We start from the raw sequence: 23419 nt of genomic DNA on the forward strand, positions 1-23419 counted from the left end.
ATACAAATTCAACGTTGTTTTTGAGGACGTACTTTAGTTTTTTGTGAAATGGAATGTGTGATCTCATCTGAGCCCCACATCTACACGTACATTCCGGTTGGCTGCTTTACCAGTATAGCGCCATGGATTAATCGCCAGCTAGCAGCTAGGTCGAATCGAAGGCGCTGCGCTTTGCGTTGGACAGTTGGACTTGGAAGAAAGAAAGAACGATGTTACTTAGGTGAGAGCGTGCGTCCATTCCACTACCTAGTGCTTGTAATCAAGGGGAGCATCATATCGAAATATCTGGTCATGGAGGCACTGTCGTCGAGGGCGCTGGTGCTCGAGCACCACCATGTCAATCACAATGTCTTGCTGTGGCAACAACGGCCATGGAGGGCGCCTCAATCGGCGGCCCTGCTATCCGTGGCGCACTCGGCATTGAGGCGCACAAAAGCCAGGCTGTGGCGATGGCCATCGTCGTCGTGCCGGGTGAGTAACTTGTTTTGCTGCTTACAAATCTTCATAGATTTGATCTCAACTCTAGAGACGACACAATTGGACAGGATTTGCTTGTCGCAGCTGCCACCAGTGCGTCTTGCTTGGCCTCGGCTTCTTCTTCTTCTTCCACAGCCGAGTTTGGTGACCAAAACCACCAAAGCCATGATGCAGCAGCGCCGCCATCGCAGCGGCAATCGGAGCTAGGAGAGAGTGCTGCCGACCTGCAAACTTCGAAGGAGTCGCAAACTGCCCCGCAAAAGATGTGAGTCTCCTCGACTTTTGTTTGTGGAGCTCTAAGCTCTGAAATGCATGCACAGGGTGTAACGATTATATGATGTCTCGGCACTGGCAGGCCGACCAGAAACCTTCAAGCCGCGGGGATCATCTCGGGAATCACACTCGTGGGAACAATAGCCGCCGTTTCCTTCACGCTCGCCAGCGGAGGTCCGGCCGCGCTTGCCGCAGCGATCTCCAAGTCGGGATTCTATGCTGCCTTTGCGTTGATTTTTGTGTCGGAGATTGGCGACAAGGCAAGTTTTCTTCTTTCGGGTGCGCAGGATTCTGAGCTGGTTGCGTTGTGCACAGACGTTCTTCATCGCCGCATTGCTGGCCATGAGACACTCTCGAGGACTGGTGAGTTTAATTGATCAGAGAGTGTTTGTATGATATGATTGAGTGAGAACTTGATCCATGGTGATCGATCAGGTGCTGCTGGGCTCAATGGGTGCACTTAGCCTCATGACCGTCATCTCGGTTGTCATCGGGAGGCTTTTCCAACGCGTGCCGGCACAACTACAGACTTGTAAGCCTCTTCTCTCGCTCTCTCGTGTTTATGTTTTGGATTTCATTCGCGAGTGATCCCGGCCAGCTTTGCCAATTGGTGAGTATGCCGCTGTGGCGCTCCTCATCCTCTTTGGCCTGAAAGCAATCAAAGAGGCGTGGGAGCTACCGTCAGCCCCCGCTGATGCACCGGATGCGGCAGCTGACTCGGGCGAGCTTGCGGAAGCGGAACAAGTTGTCAAGCAAGTCCAGGTGTGTAAACTTCCTCTCGGCTCTCTGGGGTTCTAACCTTTCAACTCGGAGTAGTGCAGGCTGACAAGAAGTTGAGCACTCCGCTGACAATACTCGGAGAAACATTCAGCCTGGTCTTCCTAGCCGTGAGTTTTGGTTTCTCTGATTAAGCTCCGCCGGGACTTACATGCATGCATGTCTCAGGAATGGGGGGATCGATCGATGCTGGCCACAGTCGCCCTGGGTGCCGCTCAAGTAAGTGTGGCGTGATCTTCATGTACTCAAGGTGTTTGCTTGCTTGCACAACAGTCTCCATGGGGCGTGGCGTCGGGGGCAATCCTGGGACATACGCTCGCAACGTTGCTGGCTGTGCTTGGCGGCGCACTTCTAGCTCGATATATCTCCGAGAAAGTGGTACGTTTTTGGTGTGGCTAGACGAAGATCTCAGCTTACTAGCGTGTGGGCTTGTAACACACCAGGTTGGCTACACGGGCGGAGTCCTCTTTCTTGTGTTTGCGGCCGCGACTCTGCTGGGAGCATTCTAGCCTGAAAGTTTTGTTTTGTACTCCCTTTCTCCCTTTGAATCACAATGAGAATTATTTAGGGCTCATCAGTCACTGTTTCTAGGGCGCAGCAAAGGAGATCCATTGTGGAGGTACTCGAGATGAGTAGAAGCAGTGATGTGGGAGCTCGATCTCCTCCTCTTCCCTTCAATCCATACCAGCAGCAGCAGCAGCGCTATCCCCCAATGGCGCCACCAGCTGCTGATTTCCCACCACCTCAATTCTTTCCCAGGCCGCCGCTCTCCAATCCTCCTCTAGATCCTACTCCGCCGCCACCACCACCACAGCAGCTCTATTCCAGGCCGCCATCCTCGATGCTCTCCACTCCACCTCCTCCGATCCCATCCAAGGCACCGCCCTTCGCATCGCCTCCTCCATTTGCAGCGCCCCACCAATTCCAAGGACTCCAAGGACCTCCTCCTTCTCATCCTCCTCCTCCTCCCCAGGCTCCCTACTTTGGTGGATCACCAGCGTACCAGCAGCAGCAGCAGCAGCCATTGCCACCGCCATCGCAGGGATACTTCGCAGGGATAGCGCCACCACTTCCTGGCGTTGCTGCTCCTCCAGGCCATGACATTGCCGACGAGTTCGAGTCTCTATCCATCTCATCAGCTCCTGGAACTGCTGCCGACGTCAAAGTAGAAGCGCTTCCCAGGCCTCCTCCGGATTCGTGTGACACCTTTGCGCAACCGGCGTGGTCGAATTGTCACCCGAGGTACTTTGAGCTCACCACCAACGCCATCCCAGCATCACACTCGCTTGCTGCTCGCTGGCACCTTCCCCTGGGAGCTGTGATTCATCCACTCGCCGAGGCACCTCCCGAGGTAATAGACAAAGTTTCCTTTTTTTCTCTCTTGCTCTCTCTTTCTCTCGCTCTCTCATTCTCCTTTCTCTCGTCTCTAACCAACGTAGAAGCTGTGCAAAACTAGGAACAAGTGCCCGTCGTTGATTTTGGAACGTCTGGTATTGTGAGGTGCCGCAGGTGCCGGACTTACATCAACCCGTATGACAAGTTTACTGATGGCGGCAAGTATTTCCGCTGTGCGATATGCAACCTTCTCAACGACGGTAAAGCAGGCGTTTCATTCTCACAAAGGAATCTCATGTTGTTGCTTGTGTTTCCAGTGCCCATGGACTACGTGTGTGCCCTGGATGAACAAGGAAAAAGGAGGGATGCTATGGATCGGCCAGAGCTCAGTCAGGGCAGTGTTGACTTCGTTGCCCCGATGGAGTATATGGTCCGTCCACCAATGCCCCCGGTCTACTTTTTCCTGATTGATGTGTCGATCACGGCAGTGAGATCGGGCATTCTACAGGTATTATACCTTGCAGCAGCATAGACTATTTACCGAATCCTTCTTCTCCAGATCGCTGCCGATACAATCAAATCTTGTCTTGACAAGCTTCCAGGCTACCCGAGGACTCAAATAGGCTTTTTGACGTTCGATAGTACTCTTCATTTCTACAGTCTCAAGGTAAGCACGTTTCTATGGCGTCTTTGGTTTAACTTGGTTTTGCAGTCTTCGCTTACTCAACCTCAAATGGTGGTTTTGGCACAAGTGGACGACCCGTTTTTACCAATGCCCGACGACCTTCTCGTCAACTTATCTGAATCTCGCCTTGTAGTTGAAGCTCTGCTGGATAGTTTGCCATCTATTTTTGCCAACAATGAAAACGTGGAGTCTGCCCTTGGTCCTGCTCTGGAGGCTACCACATCGATAATGGTTCGCCCCTTTGATTTTGTTGTCTATTGCTAACTAGGCCGATGGTATCTGTCAGAGTGAAATTGGAGGAAAGCTGCTTATCTTTCAGAGCACGCTGCCCTCTCTTGGCGTTGGCCGCCTAAAGCTCAGAGGACAAGAAGCTCATGTCTATCAAACGGACCGCGAGCCCGCTTTGCGGGTGGCAGAGGACTCGTTTTACAAGCAAATGGCGGCCAAGTGCTCCAAGCTGCAAATCGGTGTGAATGTGTATGCATTCTCGGAGAAGTACACCGATGTGGCGTCCTTGGGTAAAAACGTTGTCTTGTCTGGTTGCTCAACCATAAGTCGTACTTGTTCCACAGGTACTCTTGCAAAGTACACCGGCGGTCAGGTTTGCTATTACCCGGGATTCCACGCTGCCGTCGACGGAGAGAAGCTGACGTACGATCTCTCAAGGGACTTGACGAGAGAAACGGCTTGGGAAGCCGTGATGCGGATTCGTTGTGGAAAAGGTAATGCCTTACGTCGCTGTTTTACATGGTGTCATCTTGGTTTTGCTACAGGAATAAAGTATTCCGTGTTTCATGGCCACTTCATGCTCCGGAGCTCCGACTTGCTAGCTCTTCCGGCCGTGGACTGTGACAAGGCCTTCTCGGTGCAGTTTGCTTTGGAAGACACTTTGCTGACGTCCCAGCTGGCATACTTTCAAGTCGCTCTGCTGTAAGCTCGAATCTCTTGTGCGTGTGATATCATACTCAGCTCCTTGTTCCTTTACAGGTACACGTCGTCCTCGGGAGAACGGCGAATAAGAGTGCACACGGCTGCCGTTCCAATTGTGCAGGAGCTGAGCGTCATGTATAAAGAGGCGAGCATTGGTGCTGTTGTTGGGGTGCTCAGCAGACTTGGTAAGCGCCGGCATACGTTTCGAGCTAAAACAATGTGCTGTTTTGTTGCAGCCGTGGAGAAATCACTGAATGATAAGCTGGAGAATGCTCGGCAATACGTGCATGTAAAGATGGTGAATGCGCTGCGGGAGTACAAGAACATGTATGCGGTGAAGCATTCACTCATGGGCCGCATCATCTTCCCCGAGTCACTCAAGCTACTGCCTCTCTACGTGCTGGCCTTGTCCAAGTCCGTGCCTTTGCGAGGTGGATTCATGGATGCTACACCTGACGAGCGCTCCGCTGCTGGATACCAGATGATGACAATGTCCCGACCCTCACTCTTGAAACTTCTCTACCCCACGCTGATTCGGCTCGACGAGTATCTCCTACAGGTAATGAGTTGCGTCGATTGGATCGCCAAGAATGAGACAATTGTTTATGCGCAGGGAAGCCGAGGTGGAGGTGTGGACAGTCCACCGCAGCTGCCACCGACGGCGGAAGTTTTGGATCCCCGCGGTGCGTTCGTCACCTCGGACGGCCAGCGCTTTGTACTGTGGCTGGGAAACGTGCTCCAACCCGAGTTCGTTGCTGCGATCCTTGGGCCGCAGGTAGCTCACAGCTCCGACCTGAGAAAGGTGCGCGCGTGTGCTTTTGTTGCTTGCTCTTGGAGCCATATTGACATGATGCTTGTTTCTTGCATACTCCAGGTCCCGGTTGTGGAGCAAGAAAACGACTTGTCGAAACGCTTCCATGCGCTGCTTGCAAAGTTGCGCAAGCAAAACCGGTGGTGCCACCAACAGTGCGTGGTGGTGCGGCAGGGCGAGTCGAGCCGGGAGCTCCAGCTCGTTCACTCCAACATGGTGGAGGACCGTGGCGCTGGATTTCCTTCCTACATGGAGTGGATGGTCCAGATCCACAGGCAAGTCCAGCAGAAGATCTAAAGTAACAAAACACTAAGTTAAAAGCTTTGCGTCCATTCAAGAAAAAGCGAGCGAGACTTTCAAGTGTAAAGAATATCCACGCGGATGCTCCATGTATTCGAATATCCGTAGATGCCCGGCGGATATTCTCGGCCTTTTGGTTGAAAGAAACGACTGCCCTAGCGAACAAGGACGGAGGTTTATCATTTTCCGCGCACCAAATCTGTGAGAGAGCGTTGTTTAGATCGATCGGGAATGGTGGCGCGCTGCATTGGTCCCTGTAGTGAGAGCTAGATCACAAGTAGCTGTGTGTAGCTCTAGAGCAGCAGTATGAAATTCGGGAAGCGGTTAGCTAGCCAGATGGAGGAGACGCTACCCGAGTGGAGGGACAAGTTCCTGTCCTACAAGCAGCTCAAGAAGCGTCTCAAGCTCATATCGGCGCCGGATTGCTTCACCCAGGCGGCGTTTGAATCCGGCGGTACCAGCCCCGTTCGGGAGGAGAGCGGGACATCTGCCGTGGATGTTGCCGTGGACGAGCTCAAGAGATCCGGAGGCGCTGCTGTTGCTGCCATCAAGAGCGAAGCCCTTGAACACGCGGAGGAGCAGCCACAGCAGCAGCAGCAGCAGCAACAAGAAGAGTCCGAGTTCACAAGCTTGCTGGAAGTGGAGCTGGACAAGTTCAACACCTTCTTCATGGAGAAGGAGGAGGAGTATGTGATCCGGCTACAGGCAAGTCTCTCTTTCTTCTCGTCCAAGGATACCTTCATCTTGCTTATGCTTGACGTGATCGCTTCCAAGCAGGAGTTGAAAGATCGCATCGAGAAGCTCAAGTCCAAGCCTGACGTGACGGGCCTCGATCTGGAGCAGCACGAGGAGCTCATCCAGATAAGGAAGGACATTGTTACGTTCCATGGCGAGATGGTGCTGCTCTTTAACTACAGCTCGCTCAACTACACAGGTAAATCCATTCATACGCGAGTGACACTCGTAACACTTGCATGGACGCTATAGGCCTGGTGAAGATCCTAAAAAAGTATGACAAGCGGACGGGGATGTCTCTCCGCTTGCCCTTCATCCAGGGGGTGCTGCAACAGCCCTTTTTCACGACGGAGCTTCTGTCCAAGCTGGTGGAGGAGTGCGAGAGAAATCTGCAAAGCATCTTCCCAGCAGACGAACTCGCGGCCATTACCAAGGCTCCCGAGCAGCCGGAGCTCACAACCGACGCCGAGGAATGCGATCCGGAGCAAGTGGAGGGCATCTACAGGAGCACCATGGCTGCGCTGCAAACCATCAAGGACTTGCGCAAGGGAAGTTCCACCTACAGCGCCTTGTCCTTGCCACCGCTCGGCAACAGCGACTCGTGACATAGACACATATATATCATATGATACTCTCCACACCTTGTGTGTGTGTGTGTGTATAACCATCTTACAATGTCGTCTAATCTAGAGCAAGTTCTCAAAAGCCACAGAATGTCTCTCGGAGCCACTCAGCATTTAGCATCCATGAACTTCTGCAAAGCACCGCCCAACGTAGTAACACTCGCAGCTCACCATGTCTCCAACCTTGCAAGTCACGTTCCTGATGACAGGAATGGGGCACGGCGGCGGGCTTTGGCAAACTGGAACATATAGACTCAGTCACAAACCATGATCATTCCAGGAAAAACGATGACTTACACTCGGTAGATTGCAACAATTGCCTGCTCGTGGGAGCCTGCGCCAGGCGTGGAATCAGCGACAAGGAAATATATTATTCACTTCTAGTTACCTGTGCTGGATCGAGCTTACAGATTCTGCGTCCATGCTTGATCGTGAGCTTGCGATTTTTACTCACGCTTACTTAACCTGTCAACCCTGAGCAGCACAGTCCTACCAGATTTGCCGCAAGCAGCACTGCCATTGCCACCCGCAGCAGTGCCATAACTCTAGATTGATTGAGTGCCCAACGTGGTTTCAATGCGGCCGAGTTTTTCAAGCATACTCGACCCCCCGGGTGCCTTGTGGAAGCGCAAACACCGTGCTCTTGACCTCTCAATCAGGCGTGGAGGCGAGTCCCGCGTATCTTTGGCCACTCACAGGCATTCTTCACTCCACCTGGGAAACATGATATCCAAGAATCGAGTGAAATTATATTACCTCACGAATGAATGGTTTTAAACAGAGAGCAGTAGAAGCTAGGCTACAACATTCTCGTTCTTTCTTTTCGATGTCTCTGACACTAGGAATGCCTCGCCCACATTGCTGTGATTCCAATCTACCATGAAGTTGTATATAGTCTAGTAGAGTAGAACACCACGAGACGAAAGAAGTGACGATGCCACAGCAATCACTTTGATGTTTACAAGCCAAGAGCACCAAGAGGTGTCAAGCCCTGTCCCGCCTCAAAGTAGAAGATAAGCATGGCGACCATGGCGAGTCTGGCGTGCTTGATCTCGGCAAGCTGAAGCCTCTGGAGCTTGTCAAAGTCGGGAACGTAGTCCCCGCCCTTCATGCTCCCGGCTAGCCGCAGCGGATCAAAGAACTTGCCGCCGGGATAGCCTTGCAGCCCGGTCGAGTTTGCAAAGTTGACGGCCGTTCGCGACCAGGGCGTTGCCCACTCCACCGCCTGCGTGTTGGGCTCGAAGAAATCCACGTACCTCTTGGACTCCACCCAGCCCATGAGCAGGAGCTGCGTCCCCAGCAGGCTGCCAAACGAGAAGGGGGCCACGGCACCCGGCGCAGCACCAGCCTCGAACCATGGGATTCCAGACCACGCCTGACCCACGAAGATGCCCACCACCGCCGCCATCGCCCACCTCCCGTGGATGAGCTCCGCTTCTCTGTACCACTTGAGGAAGGCCGGGTCCTTGCCCAGCCCAAGGGGATCAAAACCATAGTCGCCAGGGAGCCTGCATTCATCACTCCTCAGAAACTCTACGAGACTAGAAAAGGATAACAAGACTTACGATCCATCCAGCCACTCGGGATCCACCAGGTCGCCACCTCCTCTCACCCCGGGAAGCCACGACTTCTTGCCGGATGCCGGCTTGGCGGATATCTTCCTGGTGGCCATCGCCATGACTCGGGCTCCATTGCTGGGGCAGTGCGACAGGAGGGCGTTGCTCCCGCTCACAAACGAGGAGCTCGCGAGCTGCGAAATTGCGGCGCTGGCTGCGCTTGTGCTTGCCACGGCCATCTCTCCTCTCACCTCTCTCCTCGGCTCTCCTAGCTTCGCAGGATTCTGATCGAAAAAAAGTAGGAAAAAAATGTGTGGTAGATAGAGGCCCCGGATCTGGTTAGCCAATGGGACGCATTCGCGGCAAAATACCAGCCAATGGCTGCCGAGGAAACGGATTAAGCGTTGGAGGCTGGGCTTGAACCTTGGACCAGCCACTTGATTTTGCGCTGTTTAGCAAGCATCTCCATTGGAAGCCGTCCGGCTCAAATGGCATGCTTTGTATCAAATCCTTGGCGTCTTGGACATGCCCGGCACGCCCCAGCATGTCAACCAGGCAGCAGTAGTGCTCTCTCGTGGCCGCAATCCCGCAATCGCACACCATCACGTCGAAGCAGCGCCTTCCCGTGGTGGACTTCCCAGTGTGGCTGCAAGCAATGAACACGGAGACGAAGCACCCTTGATCCACAGCCATGCCGGCCGCCATCATCTCGTGAAGCACACGAAACGCTCCACTGGGCTGTCCATTGCGAGCATAAGCCGAGAGTGTCGCACTCCATGATGCAGCATTGCATTGAGGCATGGAATCAAACACACGGCGTGCCGTCTCCACTTGCCCGTTCTGGGCATGTGCAGCTAAGATAGAGTTCCACGACACCACGTCCCTGTGGGGCATACTGCCGAACAGGGAAACAGCCTCCGCTAAATACCCACCCTGAAAGAAAGCAGCCAGCATTGCGTTCCAAGCCACCGCATCCCTCTGTGGCATTGTGTCAAACGTGAACTTTGCTGCCTCTACAAGACTTCTGGAACCATATGCTGCAAGCATGGTTGTCCACGATACCATGTCCCTCTCCGGCATCCCATGACTAAACAAGAGCTCAACAATGGTCACTCGTCGAGCTGCTGCCGCTCGCAACATTAACATTGCATTGAGTGATACCAAATTTGTCACTGGCATCTCCTCAAACAAGCGCTCGGCACAGTCAACATGCCCCGCCTGAGCGTAAGCTACTAGCATGGCAGTCCACGACACCACGTCTCGCTGAGGCATCATATCGAACACCTTCCTGGCTTGTGAAATATCACCACTTTGGCTATATGCCACCAGTAGTGTCGTCCACGACACAAGATCCCTCTCGGGCATCTGCGGGAAGAGGATGGCGGGCTCTGAGGATGCCGTCAGCATTGCATTCCATGCAACCAGATTGGTTTGGGGCATGAGCCACTGAAAAAAGTGCGCCGCTTGGCTTGGTTCACCCAGATGCAAGTACGCGGACAACATTGTTGTCCACGATACAATGTCTCGCACTGGCGCTCCATCAAACACCGCCTTGGCTCGCTCCAACTCCCCGTTGCGGCCATACACATCCAACATGGAGTTCCAGGACACAAGGTCCGGCTCTGGCATGCAATCGAACAGCGTCGCAGCAGCCTGCACTAGCCCGCCGCGCGCAAGGGCCGTGAGCATTGTGTTCCAAGAGGTCTGGTTTCGCTGAGGCATGCTATCAAACAAGAGCTTTGCATCTGCAAGCCATCCATTCCTGGCGTACGCTGCGAGCATTGCATTCCAGGAGACGACGTCCCGCTGCAGCATGGCATCAAAGAGCTGTTTTGCTTGATCCACAAGGCCATACTGGATGTAAATGCTCATCATGGCGTTCCAAGCAACTACGTTCTTATCCGGCATTCTTTCAAACAGCTCTATCGCATGCTGCAGTTGCCCGTTCCGGGCAAACGCACACAACATCAACACCCAGGTAAAGCAGTTCTTGTGCTTGGCGGCTTGAAATGTTTCTTGAGCATCCGCCAGCCTTCCAGACTTCCCATGCATTTCAATGAGCTTGTTGGTCACAAATGTAGATTCTGGTTCTCCGAGGTCCATATTGGCTGCAAGCATGCCTACGATGATGCATCATCAAAGGCAAACTGCATGTAGAGAGTGGATAGCTGGACGTAAGGAAATGAGTCCTCCAGCGCTAGTGGATCGTCACTTTCCATAATGGCAGAGATGGTATAGTCCACCGCTCTGATAGCGTCGCCCTGCGTGTTACTGGCCGCAAGCATCGCCTTCCACGCGACAACGTTGGGCTCAAATGGCATTGTGTGGAGCAGCTCCTGCGCATCTTTCAAGAGGCCGGCGCAGTTTAAAGCGTCAGCCACGCAGAAGTAGTGGGCTGCGGAAGGCACTATGGAAACAAACAGCTGCCGGGCAATCTCTGCGGCGCCCATTCGGCTGCATGTCATCATTGCGAAACCTCGTCGGTGATCCAGCCTTCCAGGCCCATCTCCCCAAACAACTACAACGCGTCCTCTCCATATACGTAGCCCAGTTCCTTGACATAACCCTGCCGGGCACACAGCACCGTGTTCCAGGACACTAGATCCATTTCTGGCATCGCAACAACCATGCTCTCCACAACAAGAACGCTGTTGAAACCATCCTCATTGCAGTGATAGTTTACATGTGGATTGAGAAGTGTATTGAAGCAGCACAAACTGTGCTGTGGCAAGCAGTCACAGAGGGCTTTAGTCGTTTGCAAGTCCCTAACACGGGCAAAAGCGGACAAGAGAACGATCCACCAACAATGTCCTTCTGCAGCATCTTGTTGAACAGCATACTCCTCTCACCAAGATCTTCATTCCGAGCATGACAGTCTCACATTGTCGTCCATGAAACGGCCGTGGGGCACGGGAGCATGTCAAGCAAAGCTTGGGCGGCTTGCATTTGTCCGGCCTGGGCAAAATCTAAAAATTAAAATCATAGCGTTCCAGGGCATTTGCTCAAACGCCTTCTCTGCGTCCAGGACATGAGAAAATGCGCAAGCCAACGCAGTCTACGTCCATACATCTCTCTGAGACCAGCAATCAAACAGGTGTTGCAGGCATTTGCTTCCAGAAGAATGAGAAGACGTTGGGTTGTTGTATGGTTACATGCATGTGTTCTCCAAGCTGCCACTTGCCATACATGTCAACAAACACCAACAAGATGCACTAACATCATCTTCGTCAAGATTCACAAAACAAAATATCAATCTTTGATAATATGTTATCTATAGCTGAAAGATTGGTCTTGGCATATTCCACTAAGCCAGAATGGTTTAGATTGTCTTTCCATAATTCTCTCTTTCTGTTTCTCCCCGTTACTTCGTGTTTCTTCATCTCCCTCGTTTCTCCTCTTTCCTGGCGCAAATCAGTCGCGTTTCCCACATATCTTAATATTTGGCCTTTTCTCTAGGACTTCCTCGACAAATGCAACTAACTCGGGTTGATGGTGTAGTAAAATTTTTAAGCATGAAGGTATTGATCTCTCATCATAACATTGAGTTGCAGGGTGTGTAATTTGTAATTTATCTTATGAAACTAGGATGTGGAAAAAAAGTTATGATGGTGGAAACATTCCTTATATTAAAAGAAGAATTCAATTCCCATTTAGAGTCCATTGTTGGGATTAGAGTGTACAACTGAAGAGATCTCGAAGGAAGTGTGGAGAAACAACATTCTCCAGCACTATTAATTTAGTTTTTGCACGTTGGCAATTTTAATGCCTGCTTTGATGTCTGCCCCCAGGGTCATCACCTTCTTCATCTAAGTGGGAGTTGAATTCTTCCTTTAAGATGAGCAATGCTTCCATCATCAAAACTTACTCTCACATCTTAGTTTTGCAAGACAAATTATAAATTGCACATCTTGTAACTTAATGTTATCATGAGAAATATGTTTCAAGTCCATTCCTTCAATATCTTCATTTGCGATGATTTCATCATGTTCCGAGCCAGCTGTGTTCAACATGCTCGGTGATCTCATCCATACCTATAGCCATTGCCATTGCCATTAAAAACATTACCCTAAAATACAATCTGATCTTGGAGACAATATTCAAGATCAAATGCAACCACCTGAAACTGATGCTGTCATGCATTCCTCTTGCTGCTCATGAAGGCTAGCCTTCCATTTATTGATCAAGCCATTGAGCATTTCAAACAGAAGCTCATCCAAATGAAGGCATTAATGCAGCGTACACTGGGGTTATGAAGATGTCGATGCCCGTGGAACCTCGTGTCATGGAACACCTTGCTCCAGGCGGTGGTGGCGACGAAGATAATTGCCAGGAGCGAGATCGCGGTGGACTGGTAGCAGCACAGCGCCTGTTCGACGCAATGCCTGCCATGGATGCAGTGTCGTGCAAGGCCCTGGCTCGGTAGGCGACCTGGTACGCGCGCAAGCTGTGCTTGGTGCCATATGATCTTCATTCCGATCGTAACAGTCTAACATTGTCGTCCATGAAACGCCCGTGGGGCATGTCAAGCAAAGCTTGGGCGGCTTGCACTAACAAAAGCTAAAATCATAACATTCCACAACACGGAATCCCTTTCGGGCATTTGCTCTCTGCGTCCAGGACATGGGACCCGGACTGAGAAAATGTGCAAACCAACGCGGTCCACGTCCATGCATCTCGCTCAGGCAAGCGATCAAACAGGAGCTTTGTCTCTTCAAGCTGCCCGTTGTGGGCATTTGCTTCCAAAAAAATGTTCCACGAGAAGACGTTGTATGATTGCAGACACAGTGCGCACATTCTCCAAACTGCTGTACTTGCCATGCATGTCAACAAGGAGATTGGACAAATATCTGTCCAACAACACATTCCACCAAGCGCGATGGCATCTTCCGAGCTCTTGGTATTTCCAGCGGCGAGTTATGTGACACATAAGATTCTGCTCTCATTTGATTATTTATTTATTACCATCTGCCTACTTAGTTGTACAGGCAATTCAATTTTATGTCGCTTTGATTGGTTTCAGGTCTGCTTCTACGAAGAACAAACACAAAGGCCTCAGTTGTTTCTCAATCACCAGCAAGGTGAGAAGATTAAGATTGATTTGCAGTGATTACAACCCACCTGATTATAGCCCGGACTATTATAAAATTGTGCTACAGCATTCTCTGGAAAGTATTCAAGTTATGCTATAATGTGCAAGAAGATTTCTAGTTTACCTGATGCCAGGCGCGCAACAAACGCATGAGAATAAACAACGTCCCGGTCATAAAGATTTTTGCCTAGACCAAATCCAAGATACCAGTGTTAGAACGACTACTTGTACGTAAGATTTTCTCAACTCACCAACTGTTGTTTGCAAGACAATTGAAGGCATGGATACAGATAGACCCTTCAAGGATTCAAGCACACTTTGAATCTGTGCATGACTTACGCCCAGATTAAATCTGAACATAGCCATGTGGATGATCTCGTTTGGAAAGTTCTGCACAAATACAAATTGCATGTCAGATATTAATGACATTGAAAACCTTCCTGCCTGAGCTGAATCGCCATTTACAACCGTGTTGTAGTCCACACTGTCTTCACCCTGCAAATATCACAAGTAAGGAACAAAACATGAGGCGCACAGCTAGCCTACCCGAAGATAAGGGATCTGAGGCAGCACGGCCAATGCGAACTGTTTCGAGAAGTAGTATTGCAGCAAGGTTCCTTGATCCGGGAAGCGAGCAAAGAGACCATGGGTGAACCCGTCGACATCTTTGAGCAGTCGGCCTGCAAAATAGAAGAAGAGAACTTAGTGGGGAGGAGCCGAAAGATGTGGGCCTCGAATTGCTACCTGTGAAGAGTGTAATCACCCCCGGAAATGTCCTGAGACTGTCCAAACTGTTGAGCACCTTCGCCTCGGCAGAAGTGTTGGATTTGAGACCAGGCATCTTGAACAAGACAGGGTGGTCCAATAGGCCACTTGAACTCGTTGCAAAACCGATCAGCAACATAAGCAACGAAGCCAGGAGCTTAGCCATGACAAGATCCTTTGTTGTGATAGCGCTGAGCTCCAAGTACCTACACAAGCAAGAAACGGGACGAGACACAGAAAAGTCGCCTTTCTGGCATTGTTAGGTGAGCACACACGTAGAACTCGGTAGAGAGATGGCTTGATGAGGCACGCCGAATGTCGACGTTGTCCACAGTTGCACGTACTGCGCAGCTGCTCCGGAATGCGTCGAGTGTGTCAGAAGTGAAGCGCATTGCCGACATGGCGCAGAGCGGCGACAATGCGTGGTCGGAGGAGAGTCGAACCTACCTGGCCAACCTCGCCGTCCACATGCACGCCAAGCTGGGAAGCACAGAGGATGCCGCGCAGGCATTTGCCGGAATCAGGCAGCCCAATGTCTTCTCCTGCAACATGATGCTCGCAGCATACGCCCGCAATGGCCAAGTTGAGCCCGCGCGGCAAATGTACGAGTGGATGCATGAGAGAGGTGTTGCGCGGCTGAGGCCGGACGTGGTGTCCGGCTCCTGCCTGGTGCGTGCTGCTGCCCAGGCCGGGGATGTGGAGCAAGCCAAGCGCTTGTTTGACTCGTTGCCTGCTTGGGACATGGTCACCTGGAACGTCCTGCTTGCTGCATATGGCGACTGCGGCCACTGCAGCGACGCCAAGCTCCTCTTTGACACCATGCCCAGCCGCGACATTGTGTCGTGGACCACCCTCCTCCATGCTTTTGCCCAGCACGGGGACCTGGCGACAGCGCAGGCCCTGTTCGATGCCATGCCCGCGCGGAACCTCGTGTCGTGGAACACCTTGCTCCAGGCGGTGGTGGCGGCAACACTTGACGAAGATGATTGCGAGGAGCGAGATCGTGGTGGTGCTGCACTGGTAGCAGCACAGCGCCTGTTCGACGCCATGCCTGCCATGGACGCAGTGTCCAGCACGGCCCTTATCTCGGCCTATGGCTCTGTAGGCGACCTGGCAAGCGCACGAGCTGTGTTCGATGCCATGCCCGTGTTGCACCGGGACGTGGTCTCCTGGAATGCCATCATTTCCGCGTATGCCCGCATTCACGACCTTCCCACCGCCCGCCGTCTTTTTTATTCCATGCCACACCGCGACACTGCGTCTCACAACGCGATGGTGATGGCATATGCCGCAACCGGGCATGTGGAGGAGGCCAAGAACATGTTTGATACCGCTCCGCTTGTGAACATGGTATCATGGAACTCCATGCTGCAAACGTATGCAACGCACTTGGACCTCACGGACGTTCTCTCCCTCTTTAAACGCCTCCCCGACCGCGACATTGTGTCGTGGACCATACTGGTTGCAGCAATTGCCCGAAGTGGGGATATGCAGTGCTCGCAGGGCGTCGTGTTTAGCGCCATGCCCGCCCGAGCACTCGTGTCGTGGAACGCGTTGCTGGCGGGGTATGCGCAGGCGGGGCGCGTGGAGCGCGTGAATGCATTGTTTGCCACTTTGCCCGAAGCCGACGTTGTCACCTGGAGCGTGGCCATGGCCGCCAACGCAAACTCCCCAGACCACACTGGCGACTCGTGCCGGCTGCTGCACACCATGGCGTGCCACGGCCTGCAACCCAACGCTTGCAGCTTCCTGGCCCTCCTCACAGCCTACTCCAACCTCGCGCTCCTCCGCCCCGCCTGGAGGCTTTTCCTGTCCATGGTGGCCGACTTCCGCGCCCCGGCGGCGAGGGAGCACTACTGCGCCATGGTGGCGCTCCTGGCGCGGGCGGGGCGGCTTGACCAGGCGGAAGAGTTGATGGAGAGCATGCCGTTCGTGCCCGACGCGTCCGGGTGGGGCGCCCTGGTGTGGAGCTACAGGGCGGAGGCGAGGCGTGGCGCCGGTGGAGCAACGAAGGCTTTGCTGCTTGGCGAGGAGGCCGAAGCGCTGGCCCTCGCCTCGCAAATGCTGGCGCCGTGCTAGAAATGACTGACTGACGGAGCGCCGTTAGGGTTTCCAGGCGGGAAGGGAAAGGGTTGGGCGACCTTGGCCCAGGGCGGCATTGGGTAGGGCGGCATCGCCATCGGCATTGTTGCCATCGTCAAGGGCTGTCGTGCGCATCGCATCGCATCGCATCAGGTGCTTGTTGCTTGACCGAGCTTGGTTGCGAATCGGGATGCCCTGACTCTCTCCGAGATGTGCATTCTGTGTGTGGCGTCGAGGTGGTCACGGCGCATCGTCACTATGCTGCCGTGGCTCATCTTCCCGCTCGTGCTGGTGTGGACGCTCTCGCAGCTCCTGCCACCCGGGCTGAGGTTCGAGATCACGTCCCCCCGGCTGGCGTGCGTGGGCGTGCTGCTGCTCAGCCTCGCCTGGTACGAGTTCTTCATGCCCCGGCTGTCCGAGTGGCGCACCCGCCGGAGCCTGGTGCTCCACGAGAAGAGGAAGATCGAGGCGCAGGAGGCGGCCAAGTGGAGGAAGGAGGCGGTGCGAAAGTGTAGGAACTGCTTCATGGCCTACAAGGACCAGAAGCCACAGCTGGGCGGCAAGTTCATGTGTACCTTCTGCGGTCACCTCTCCAAGCGCCCCGCTCTCGACGTCCCCGCGGGGGGCATGCCCGTCAACCGCTACATTGGCAGCGGCAGGAAGGAGTTGAGGATGCAAGGGAGGCGGAGCTGGAGCCAGGACGTATGGCCCGGCGTGTGGATGTCCGCCAGCGACAAGTGTGTCATCGGCGCCCAGACCTCGGGGCTGCTCATCGTCTTCCGCCTCGTCTCCTTCGTCGGCTACTGCCTGTGGTGGGCGCTTTCCAGGCTGTGGAGTGGGGGGATTATGTCCGACGCGGACAGCTCCCGGACGGACAGGAAAGCCGGGCACCGGAAAGGCGACGATGGGAGTGGCCAGGAGAGCAAAGTTGACAAGGTGAGGCGCAAGGCGGAAGAGAAGCGGCTGGCTAGGCTAGAGAAGGAACAGATGGAGGCCGAGGAGAGAATGCAACGGGAGGAAGTAGCCAGGCTTGTAGACGAGCGCAGAAGGCAGAGGGCCGATGCTCAGAAAGACAACAAGATGGCTGACGAGGTCGGGAGTAGTGACGAGCGGGCCCAACGTCGGAAGCAGGAGAAAGCCGGTGGCGACAGAGGCAAAGACTCGTGGAAGTCAAGGAGCGGGGCTGTTGCTCTCGAGGATCCAAGAAAGGCCATGGACAAGAACAAGAGAGACAAGAGGCCCGATGCTGCCAGGCCCGTCGTCGTCGTCGAGCCTGGGCTGGCCAAGACTGAGACGATCAAAGCAGCAAGCAACGTGAAGTCATCCGTGGCCGTAGCCAAGCCGGTTGTTGTTTGCCCGGTCACGAAGCAGCAGTTGATGAAAGTCAAGGCGTCGGTGTTGAAAAAGCAGGACAAGCATGTTGTGTCCACGACGGCAATAGCTGGTACCACCTCGTCAAGCAAAGCGAACGCAAATGAAGGAGTGGCGCGTAAGCCATCCGCGTGGAACCGGATCTCTTGGGCGTGGGGTAAAGGAAGTGGCACAAGGATGACCAAGCACCACCAGAGTATCAGTGAGGTTCGTAACTTGTTCTTCACTCCGTTGCTTTCAAGTGACACGGGTAATCGTTGTCTGCTCAGGTCCAAGGCTTGGATGCTTCAACTAGCACATCTCCTGACGTCGACGGCGTCCCGCCATCGCCATCACCATCACCTGCTCTAGTTGAGGCTGATCTGCAAGCGCTTCACGACAGCGCCTCCTTGGCTAGTCCCCGCGCGTGCAAGAACGAAACCGCCGGCCTGTCACCAGTCGACGATTGCCCTCCTCCTCCTTCCCCGTCCCAGTCCGTCTACTCGACGTTCATGGCCAGTGTTCCAGATGCACAACCGGCTTTTGACGGATGGGTGGCTAGTGACTTGGCTCCCAAGTCGACGTGGAAAATGTGGGAGGCACCCAACCTCGATCTTCCGAGGCTTACTCAGTGCATCAACGGCGTGGGTCCAGTGTCGTCCCAGCCCAGCGGTGACCTGGCATCGTCATTCCTAACCAGCGGCCCGGTCGGCATCGTCCCGAGCGTCCCCATCACCAATAACCTGTGGTCCAACTATCATGCATTCGAGTCTGCAAGACGGATATGGGAGGATGACTTGCAGTCGGAGGTGACTCCGCCCGAGTTTGTGGATTGTATCACGCAAGAGGTTATGAAGGACCCAGTTATTGCGGCCGATGGGCATTCTTACGAGCGCTCAGCGATCGAAGCGTGGCTCAAGTAAGTCTTGTTCTTTCTTTGTTGGTGCTGTACTAACGCTCCAAAGGGACGTCTTCTTTTGGTCGCCAGGACGCATGATACATCCCCCAAGACGGGAGAAGTGTTACCTTCTCTAGGCAGCAGCGGCGGCGGAGTTGATAAGTCATTGCGGCCGAACCACAACCTGAGGGGCCAAATCATCGAGTACAAAGAATGCATGCAACGAGGGTATGGTGCATTGTTTTGGTGATCTCAACTTGGCTTATTCGTGTCCTCCACCCAGGTTAGTGCCTGCCGCCAGTGGTGCTGCCGGGTGGCAGCAGCCGGCCGCCACAGAAGCGGTGAGAAAGGGTCATGTTGGGGGCCTCTACACACCTCCTCCTGGGCTGGGATCAGTGTGGGCATATAGCAGCACCACCAATATCTCCTAGCCTGCTTTGGCCTGGCCTGGCCTGGCCGTAAACTCTTCTACCTAATAAGCTAAGTCTTTGTTTCCTCGTCTCTCCTTTGCTAGGCCTAGGTTGTGTCATGCCATGCGGCTGCTTGGCTTCCTCGCGTCTGTTGCTGCTGCTGCGTCGTTCGGCCGAGGGCGAGGGCGAGGGCGATGGCAAGGAGGGGAATGTGGCTTGTATGTGCACGCCAGCACCCCGTCGCCCACGACCTGTTGGAGCCGGGGGATCAGCGTGCTCAACTACATCGTCCCCAAGAAGAAGAAAGGCGTCAGGCCTCGCTTCTGCCTCACGCGGCTCAAGAAGAGGAGGATCATCGGCAACCTGGTGAAGCGGTCCAAGAGGCATACATGGACGAGCAAGAGGAGGCTGGCGATGGAAGTGGATGCCGTCAAACAGGTGGAGGAGGAGGAGAAGAGGAGGAGGAGGGCCGTAGAGGACAGGCCCCTGCTGCTGCAGCTGAGAAGGCAGCAGCAGAGGGCGGGCCGGGTGCGGAGGATTCTGGGCGAGCAAAGGACCTTTGCAGACAAGGCCGCCGACGTGTATGCCGAGCTCATTCGCCTGAGAGCAGCAGGCAAGCCGTTGTCCCAGCTGAGCTACGACGGCATTGACAGGTGGTTCAAGAGTGACACCGCTGCTTTCGCGGGCCAGAGGAGTGCGGAACCCGGCAGGGCACAAGTTGCGTCGGCACTGGAATCCAACGGGAGCGTGTTTCATGGCCTGGGGTGGCTGGGCAGGGGAAGGTGGAACGTTCACACCACGACGATAGACGATGCTGGAGTGTGCCGGAGGTGTCACGAGCAGCTGTCCACGTACAAGACCGACGCACAAGAGGCGGACAAGTTCGCCCGTCACATGGTGAACCTCGCCTCCAAGAGCGTCCATCGCTTGCATTTCGACATGTTCTCGGTGAGCCAGCTTCCTCTCCCCACCCCTGTCTGTGAGTGACGACGCTCTTTTCCAAAGGATTGGATGCACCTCACCTCGTACGACGCCATCCTGGACGGTCTAAGCTTGCGACGCTGCAACGTTGACTCGCGCCTCAAGCTCGTCAGGAGCGCAACCTTCCACGACATTGTGCGTTACGTTACAGAAAGAGTGTCGCTCCTGCTGCTCACTGGCCCATGTCTGCCTTGCAGTTGAAATCAGCGGTGGAGGAGCTGCGAATGCGGTCCCTCAAGTTCTTGGTTGTGCTCGACACCGAGGGAGCTCATGCGAACGGGAACTCACCGGTGGCTGGGGATCCCAAGCTGTTTCTGTACCAGCTGAAACAAGACAAGGAGCTCTACACGGTGCCCAAGGGAGTGGACTCGACCTGGTAGTGGTACCTTCCAGCCTTTTATTTCAGTGGTTGTTATGTTCTTTGCTCCCCAAGGCTTGCCCTCTATGCTGCCATGAAGCACGGATGCATGCTGCTCACCAACGACACCCTGGAGAAGCCGAGAAAGCTATACCCAGGCATGTTCTTACCCAAGTGGATGGAGAGGCATCAGGTTTGTCTTTCATTCATGTTGAGTTTTTATCGTCTGCTTCATTTGCGCTTGCAGGTTCGTTTTGATCTTCCAATTCAGTTGTCATGGCCGCCAGCTTATTCGGTGGCGATCCAGGTTGGTTTGCCTGCAATTGTTTCATTTCACCGCCATTTATCCGAGTCTGCTTTTTTCTTCCAGGAGTCTCTGGAGGGCTCGTGGCATGTTCCCAGCTACAGCGCTCATGATCTGACACAACCTAGGCCGTGGCTATGCATCACGCGGCCAAGAAAGCTGGTCTACTAAAATAACACAACGCGGACTCTCGCTTATGTGGTAACCATCTCCTAACCTTTGAAGCTAGATGCTTGACAGGGCCAGCGAAGACAAGCTTGCTGTTGCGATTGCATCGTGCGTCCAAGTTGACACGCTGAAGCAAGTGCACTTGCGTATCTGCCAGGAGTTCCCTCGGACCCCTTACCTGTTGAACTTGGTCGTGCAAATGTACGCTAAGCTGGGCGATCTGGAGTCCGCGTACCAGACTTTTACATGTATCAAAGAGCCCAACCTTTACTCCTGGAGCCTCATGTTAGCCGCATACACTCAGCACGGACAGATGCAGCAAGCAAGGCACCTGTTCGACAAAATGCCCGAGAGAAATGTCGTCGTGTGGACATCCATGATAACAGGATACTCTCAAGCCGGGAATGTTGAGGAGGCCCGGTGCATTTTCGACGTGATGCCTGAGAGGAATATCGTGTCTTGGAGTGCCATGCTGCAGGGATACGCCCAAAATGGGCACGTTGACGAAGCTAAAGACGTGTTTGACAGAATGCCTAGGGTGAACGTCGTGTCTTGGACTGCCATGGTTCAGACTTATGCTGAGAACGGGCATCTTGTAAAGGCCAAGGTAATGTTTGACCAAATGCCCGAGCGAAATCTCATAACCTGGACTGTGATGCTTTTGGCATATGCCAATGGTGGGCTTGTGCATGAGGCAAGGGTGACGCTGGAGAGGATGCCCGAGTTCTCGTTTCTCTCTTGGAACATCATGCTTTCGGCGTATGCACAGCAAGGTGATCACAACAATGCAACGCGTACGTTTGATGCTATGCGAGAGAGGACTGTGACCAGCTGGAACGCTCTCATTTTCTCGTGTGCTCAGAATGAGTCCATCAAGCAGGCCGAACACCTCTTCGAAACGATGCCCGAGAGAAGCCTGGTGTCTTGGACCTCAATGATTTCGGCATACGTAAGTGTTGGTTGCTTGGAGGGATCGAAGTGCGTCTTTGACCGTATGCCGGAGCGGGATATAGTCGCTTACAACACCATCCTGCAGGCGTATGTCCAGTCGGGGCATTTGGACTATGCAGAGACATTGTGTGAGAAAATGGCGAGGCACGACGTTGTAACGTGGACAACTATGATGGTAGGCTACGTCAAAGACATGAACCTGTGTGCGTGCAAGGCTATGTTCTACCTCCTGCCAGACCGCAACTGCATGTCGTGGAACGCTGTTCTTGCAGCCATTGCCCAGAACGGGCATCTGGTAGCTGCGAGGCAAATGTTTCAAGAGATGCCAGAGCGTAACATTGCCTCCTGGAACACTATGATCGCCGCCTCCTCGCATGCTGGACAACCCGCCGCAGCAGTAATGCTCTTCCACTTTCTCCAAGCGGAAGGCCTTGCTCCTTCGGACATATCATTCACGAGCCTCTTGCATGCCACAAGCCACGGGGGTGACTTGTCCGAAGGCTTGCTATACTTCAGGTCGATGGTTGCTGATTATGGTCAATCGCCTCTGAGAGATCACTTTTGTAACGTGGTCGACATCCTTGGACGAGCCGGCTACACTCAAGAAGCCGAGGAACTTGTTAACTGCATGCCATTCCTTCCGAAAGAGGTGGAATGGGGAGCCTTGCTGGGTGCCTGTAGGATCCACATTGATGTCACCCCTGCCGCTCGAGCAGCCGAGCATATTCTCGAGCTGGATCCAGACCACGGCTCCGCGCGTCTCTTGCTGGAAAGCATCTACGCCGGTCTGCGAGATTAATGTACTCTACGTACCTACTGTACTGCACACTGTGCCCTGAATGGAAGGTGGCTCATGCCAGATGCATGGTGTTTGTGCGTCTCTTTCTTGTGCCAACGCAGGGCTTGCTCGAGTGTGCCTTTGTGTATATAAAGCTCACATTTGATCGCCATAAACATCCGCCCGTCTCGCTTTCTCTCCTGTGTCATCTTTTACCACCCATGGAGGCGCCTCTCAAGTTTCTTAGCTTCGCTGCCATCGTAGCCTTTCTGGTGGCAACAACGGCACCAAGCGTCGTGGATGGTGCGACGTGCACCTTCGAGTCCACATTGCCCGACCTTGCCGACTGCCGCCCCTACGTATCGACTGGGAGCACCCAGACCGATCCCACCGCCGCCTGCTGCTCCGAGCTCCGCAATGTCGGCCACTCCTGCCTCTGCGATCTTCTCAGAGACACCAAGGTTCCCTCGGACATTGATATCAACAGGGCCGTTGCACTGCCTGGCAAATGCAGCCTTCCCGGCGCCGATTCCTGCAGCTAAGCATGGACGCTGACGACACGAGGTAAACTTCTCTGTGATCATACCTGGGTTACCTCACGCATTTCTTGCAGGGTGCCATGCGTCCCTTTTGTTTCAGAAAATAAGTCACAGTAGTTTTGCGTTCTCACAATAATTGTCTGGTGACCGTTGACACCGTATGTTTTTTTCCTTTAACTGAGGCGCTGATTATCAAGTTTTTATCATGTTTTTTTGAGCGTGGGGTGGGGATAAGATATGTAGG

General features: G+C 53.8%; 10 protein-coding genes across 17 annotated transcripts; 7 read left to right on the forward strand and 3 right to left on the reverse strand.

Moving 5' to 3' along the window:
* Window positions 1-109: 109 nt before the first annotated feature.
* LOC112342104 (GDT1-like protein 2, chloroplastic) lies at window positions 110-2099 on the forward strand. Its single transcript, XM_024663367.1, has 10 exons — window positions 110-471; window positions 546-742; window positions 833-1010; window positions 1066-1113; window positions 1186-1282; window positions 1349-1512; window positions 1572-1637; window positions 1696-1746; window positions 1801-1905; window positions 1971-2099. Exons 1-10 carry the CDS (start codon window positions 292-294, stop codon window positions 2034-2036), a joined length of 1152 nt encoding a protein of 383 aa, XP_024519135.1. The 5' UTR covers window positions 110-291; the 3' UTR covers window positions 2037-2099.
* Window positions 2100-2116: 17 nt separating this feature from the next.
* Window positions 2117-5610, forward strand: LOC9637164 (protein transport protein Sec24-like At3g07100). Of its 2 annotated transcripts, XM_002989576.2 has the most exons (12): window positions 2117-2878; window positions 2984-3122; window positions 3180-3370; window positions 3422-3529; window positions 3575-3778; window positions 3834-4065; window positions 4120-4269; window positions 4321-4477; window positions 4535-4662; window positions 4714-5036; window positions 5091-5279; window positions 5352-5610. In XM_002989576.2, exons 1-12 carry the CDS (start codon window positions 2156-2158, stop codon window positions 5583-5585), a joined length of 2778 nt encoding a protein of 925 aa, XP_002989622.2. In that variant the 5' UTR covers window positions 2117-2155; the 3' UTR covers window positions 5586-5610. The 2 variants fall into 2 exon arrangements, with proteins under 2 accessions (XP_002989622.2, XP_024519134.1); XM_024663366.1 differs by having other exon boundaries at window positions 4714-5279.
* A 149-nt stretch (window positions 5611-5759) lies between these two features.
* Window positions 5760-7032, forward strand: LOC9637165 (SPX domain-containing protein 3). Its single transcript, XM_024663368.1, has 3 exons — window positions 5760-6293; window positions 6366-6522; window positions 6576-7032. The coding sequence occupies exons 1-3, from the start codon at window positions 5895-5897 to the stop codon at window positions 6926-6928; spliced, it is 909 nt and encodes a 302-aa protein (XP_024519136.1). The 5' UTR covers window positions 5760-5894; the 3' UTR covers window positions 6929-7032.
* A 643-nt stretch (window positions 7033-7675) lies between these two features.
* Window positions 7676-9314, reverse strand: LOC9637166 (chlorophyll a-b binding protein CP24 10A, chloroplastic). Its single transcript, XM_002989623.2, has 2 exons — window positions 8512-9314; window positions 7676-8454 (listed from the first exon to the last, which is right to left on the reverse strand). Exons 1-2 carry the CDS (start codon window positions 8739-8741, stop codon window positions 7905-7907), a joined length of 780 nt encoding a protein of 259 aa, XP_002989669.1. The 5' UTR covers window positions 8742-9314; the 3' UTR covers window positions 7676-7904.
* On the reverse strand, window positions 8842-10620 carry LOC112342114 (pentatricopeptide repeat-containing protein At4g02750-like). Its single transcript, XM_024663407.1, has one exon. The coding sequence runs from the start codon at window positions 10618-10620 to the stop codon at window positions 8842-8844; it is 1779 nt and encodes a 592-aa protein (XP_024519175.1).
* A 2816-nt stretch (window positions 10621-13436) lies between these two features.
* On the reverse strand, window positions 13437-14672 carry LOC9637630. Of its 3 annotated transcripts, none has more exons than XM_024663422.1 (6): window positions 14336-14672; window positions 14138-14271; window positions 13843-14086; window positions 13716-13778; window positions 13621-13664; window positions 13437-13530 (listed from the first exon to the last, which is right to left on the reverse strand). In XM_024663422.1, the coding sequence occupies exons 1-6, from the start codon at window positions 14520-14522 to the stop codon at window positions 13519-13521; spliced, it is 684 nt and encodes a 227-aa protein (XP_024519190.1). In that variant the 5' UTR covers window positions 14523-14672; the 3' UTR covers window positions 13437-13518. The 3 variants fall into 3 exon arrangements, with proteins under 3 accessions (XP_024519190.1, XP_024519191.1, XP_024519189.1); XM_024663423.1 differs by lacking the exon at window positions 13437-13530 and having other exon boundaries at window positions 13559-13664; window positions 13843-13981; window positions 14036-14086; window positions 14336-14670; XM_024663421.1 differs by lacking the exon at window positions 13437-13530 and having other exon boundaries at window positions 13559-13664; window positions 14336-14670.
* Window positions 14672-16435, forward strand: LOC9637631 (pentatricopeptide repeat-containing protein At4g02750). The gene has a single exon (XM_024663408.1). The coding sequence runs from the start codon at window positions 14672-14674 to the stop codon at window positions 16433-16435; it is 1764 nt and encodes a 587-aa protein (XP_024519176.1).
* Window positions 16436-16474: 39 nt separating this feature from the next.
* LOC112342116 lies at window positions 16475-19187 on the forward strand. The gene is made up of 4 exons (XM_024663412.1): window positions 16475-18016; window positions 18079-18707; window positions 18777-18914; window positions 18970-19187. Exons 1-4 carry the CDS (start codon window positions 16649-16651, stop codon window positions 19115-19117), a joined length of 2283 nt encoding a protein of 760 aa, XP_024519180.1. The 5' UTR covers window positions 16475-16648; the 3' UTR covers window positions 19118-19187.
* A 10-nt stretch (window positions 19188-19197) lies between these two features.
* On the forward strand, window positions 19198-20942 carry LOC112342118 (proteinaceous RNase P 1, chloroplastic/mitochondrial-like). 5 transcript variants are annotated; one of them, XM_024663415.1, is made up of 6 exons: window positions 19198-20044; window positions 20102-20212; window positions 20275-20453; window positions 20511-20628; window positions 20683-20742; window positions 20806-20942. In XM_024663415.1, the coding sequence occupies exons 1-6, from the start codon at window positions 19220-19222 to the stop codon at window positions 20908-20910; spliced, it is 1398 nt and encodes a 465-aa protein (XP_024519183.1). In that variant the 5' UTR covers window positions 19198-19219; the 3' UTR covers window positions 20911-20942. The 5 variants fall into 5 exon arrangements, with proteins under 5 accessions (XP_024519183.1, XP_024519185.1, XP_024519186.1 ...); XM_024663417.1 differs by having other exon boundaries at window positions 20102-20216; window positions 20275-20459; window positions 20806-20867; XM_024663418.1 differs by having other exon boundaries at window positions 20102-20216; window positions 20806-20867.
* A 3-nt stretch (window positions 20943-20945) lies between these two features.
* Window positions 20946-23377, forward strand: LOC112342117 (pentatricopeptide repeat-containing protein At4g02750-like). Its single transcript, XM_024663413.1, has 2 exons — window positions 20946-23200; window positions 23250-23377. The coding sequence occupies exon 1, from the start codon at window positions 20969-20971 to the stop codon at window positions 22655-22657; it is 1689 nt and encodes a 562-aa protein (XP_024519181.1). The 5' UTR covers window positions 20946-20968; the 3' UTR covers window positions 22658-23200; window positions 23250-23377.
* Window positions 23378-23419: the final 42 nt, after the last annotated feature.

Source organism: Selaginella moellendorffii, unplaced genomic scaffold (assembly GCF_000143415.4).
Source record: "Selaginella moellendorffii unplaced genomic scaffold, v1.0 SELMOscaffold_99, whole genome shotgun sequence".
NCBI lineage: Eukaryota > Viridiplantae > Streptophyta > Lycopodiopsida > Selaginellales > Selaginellaceae > Selaginella > Selaginella moellendorffii.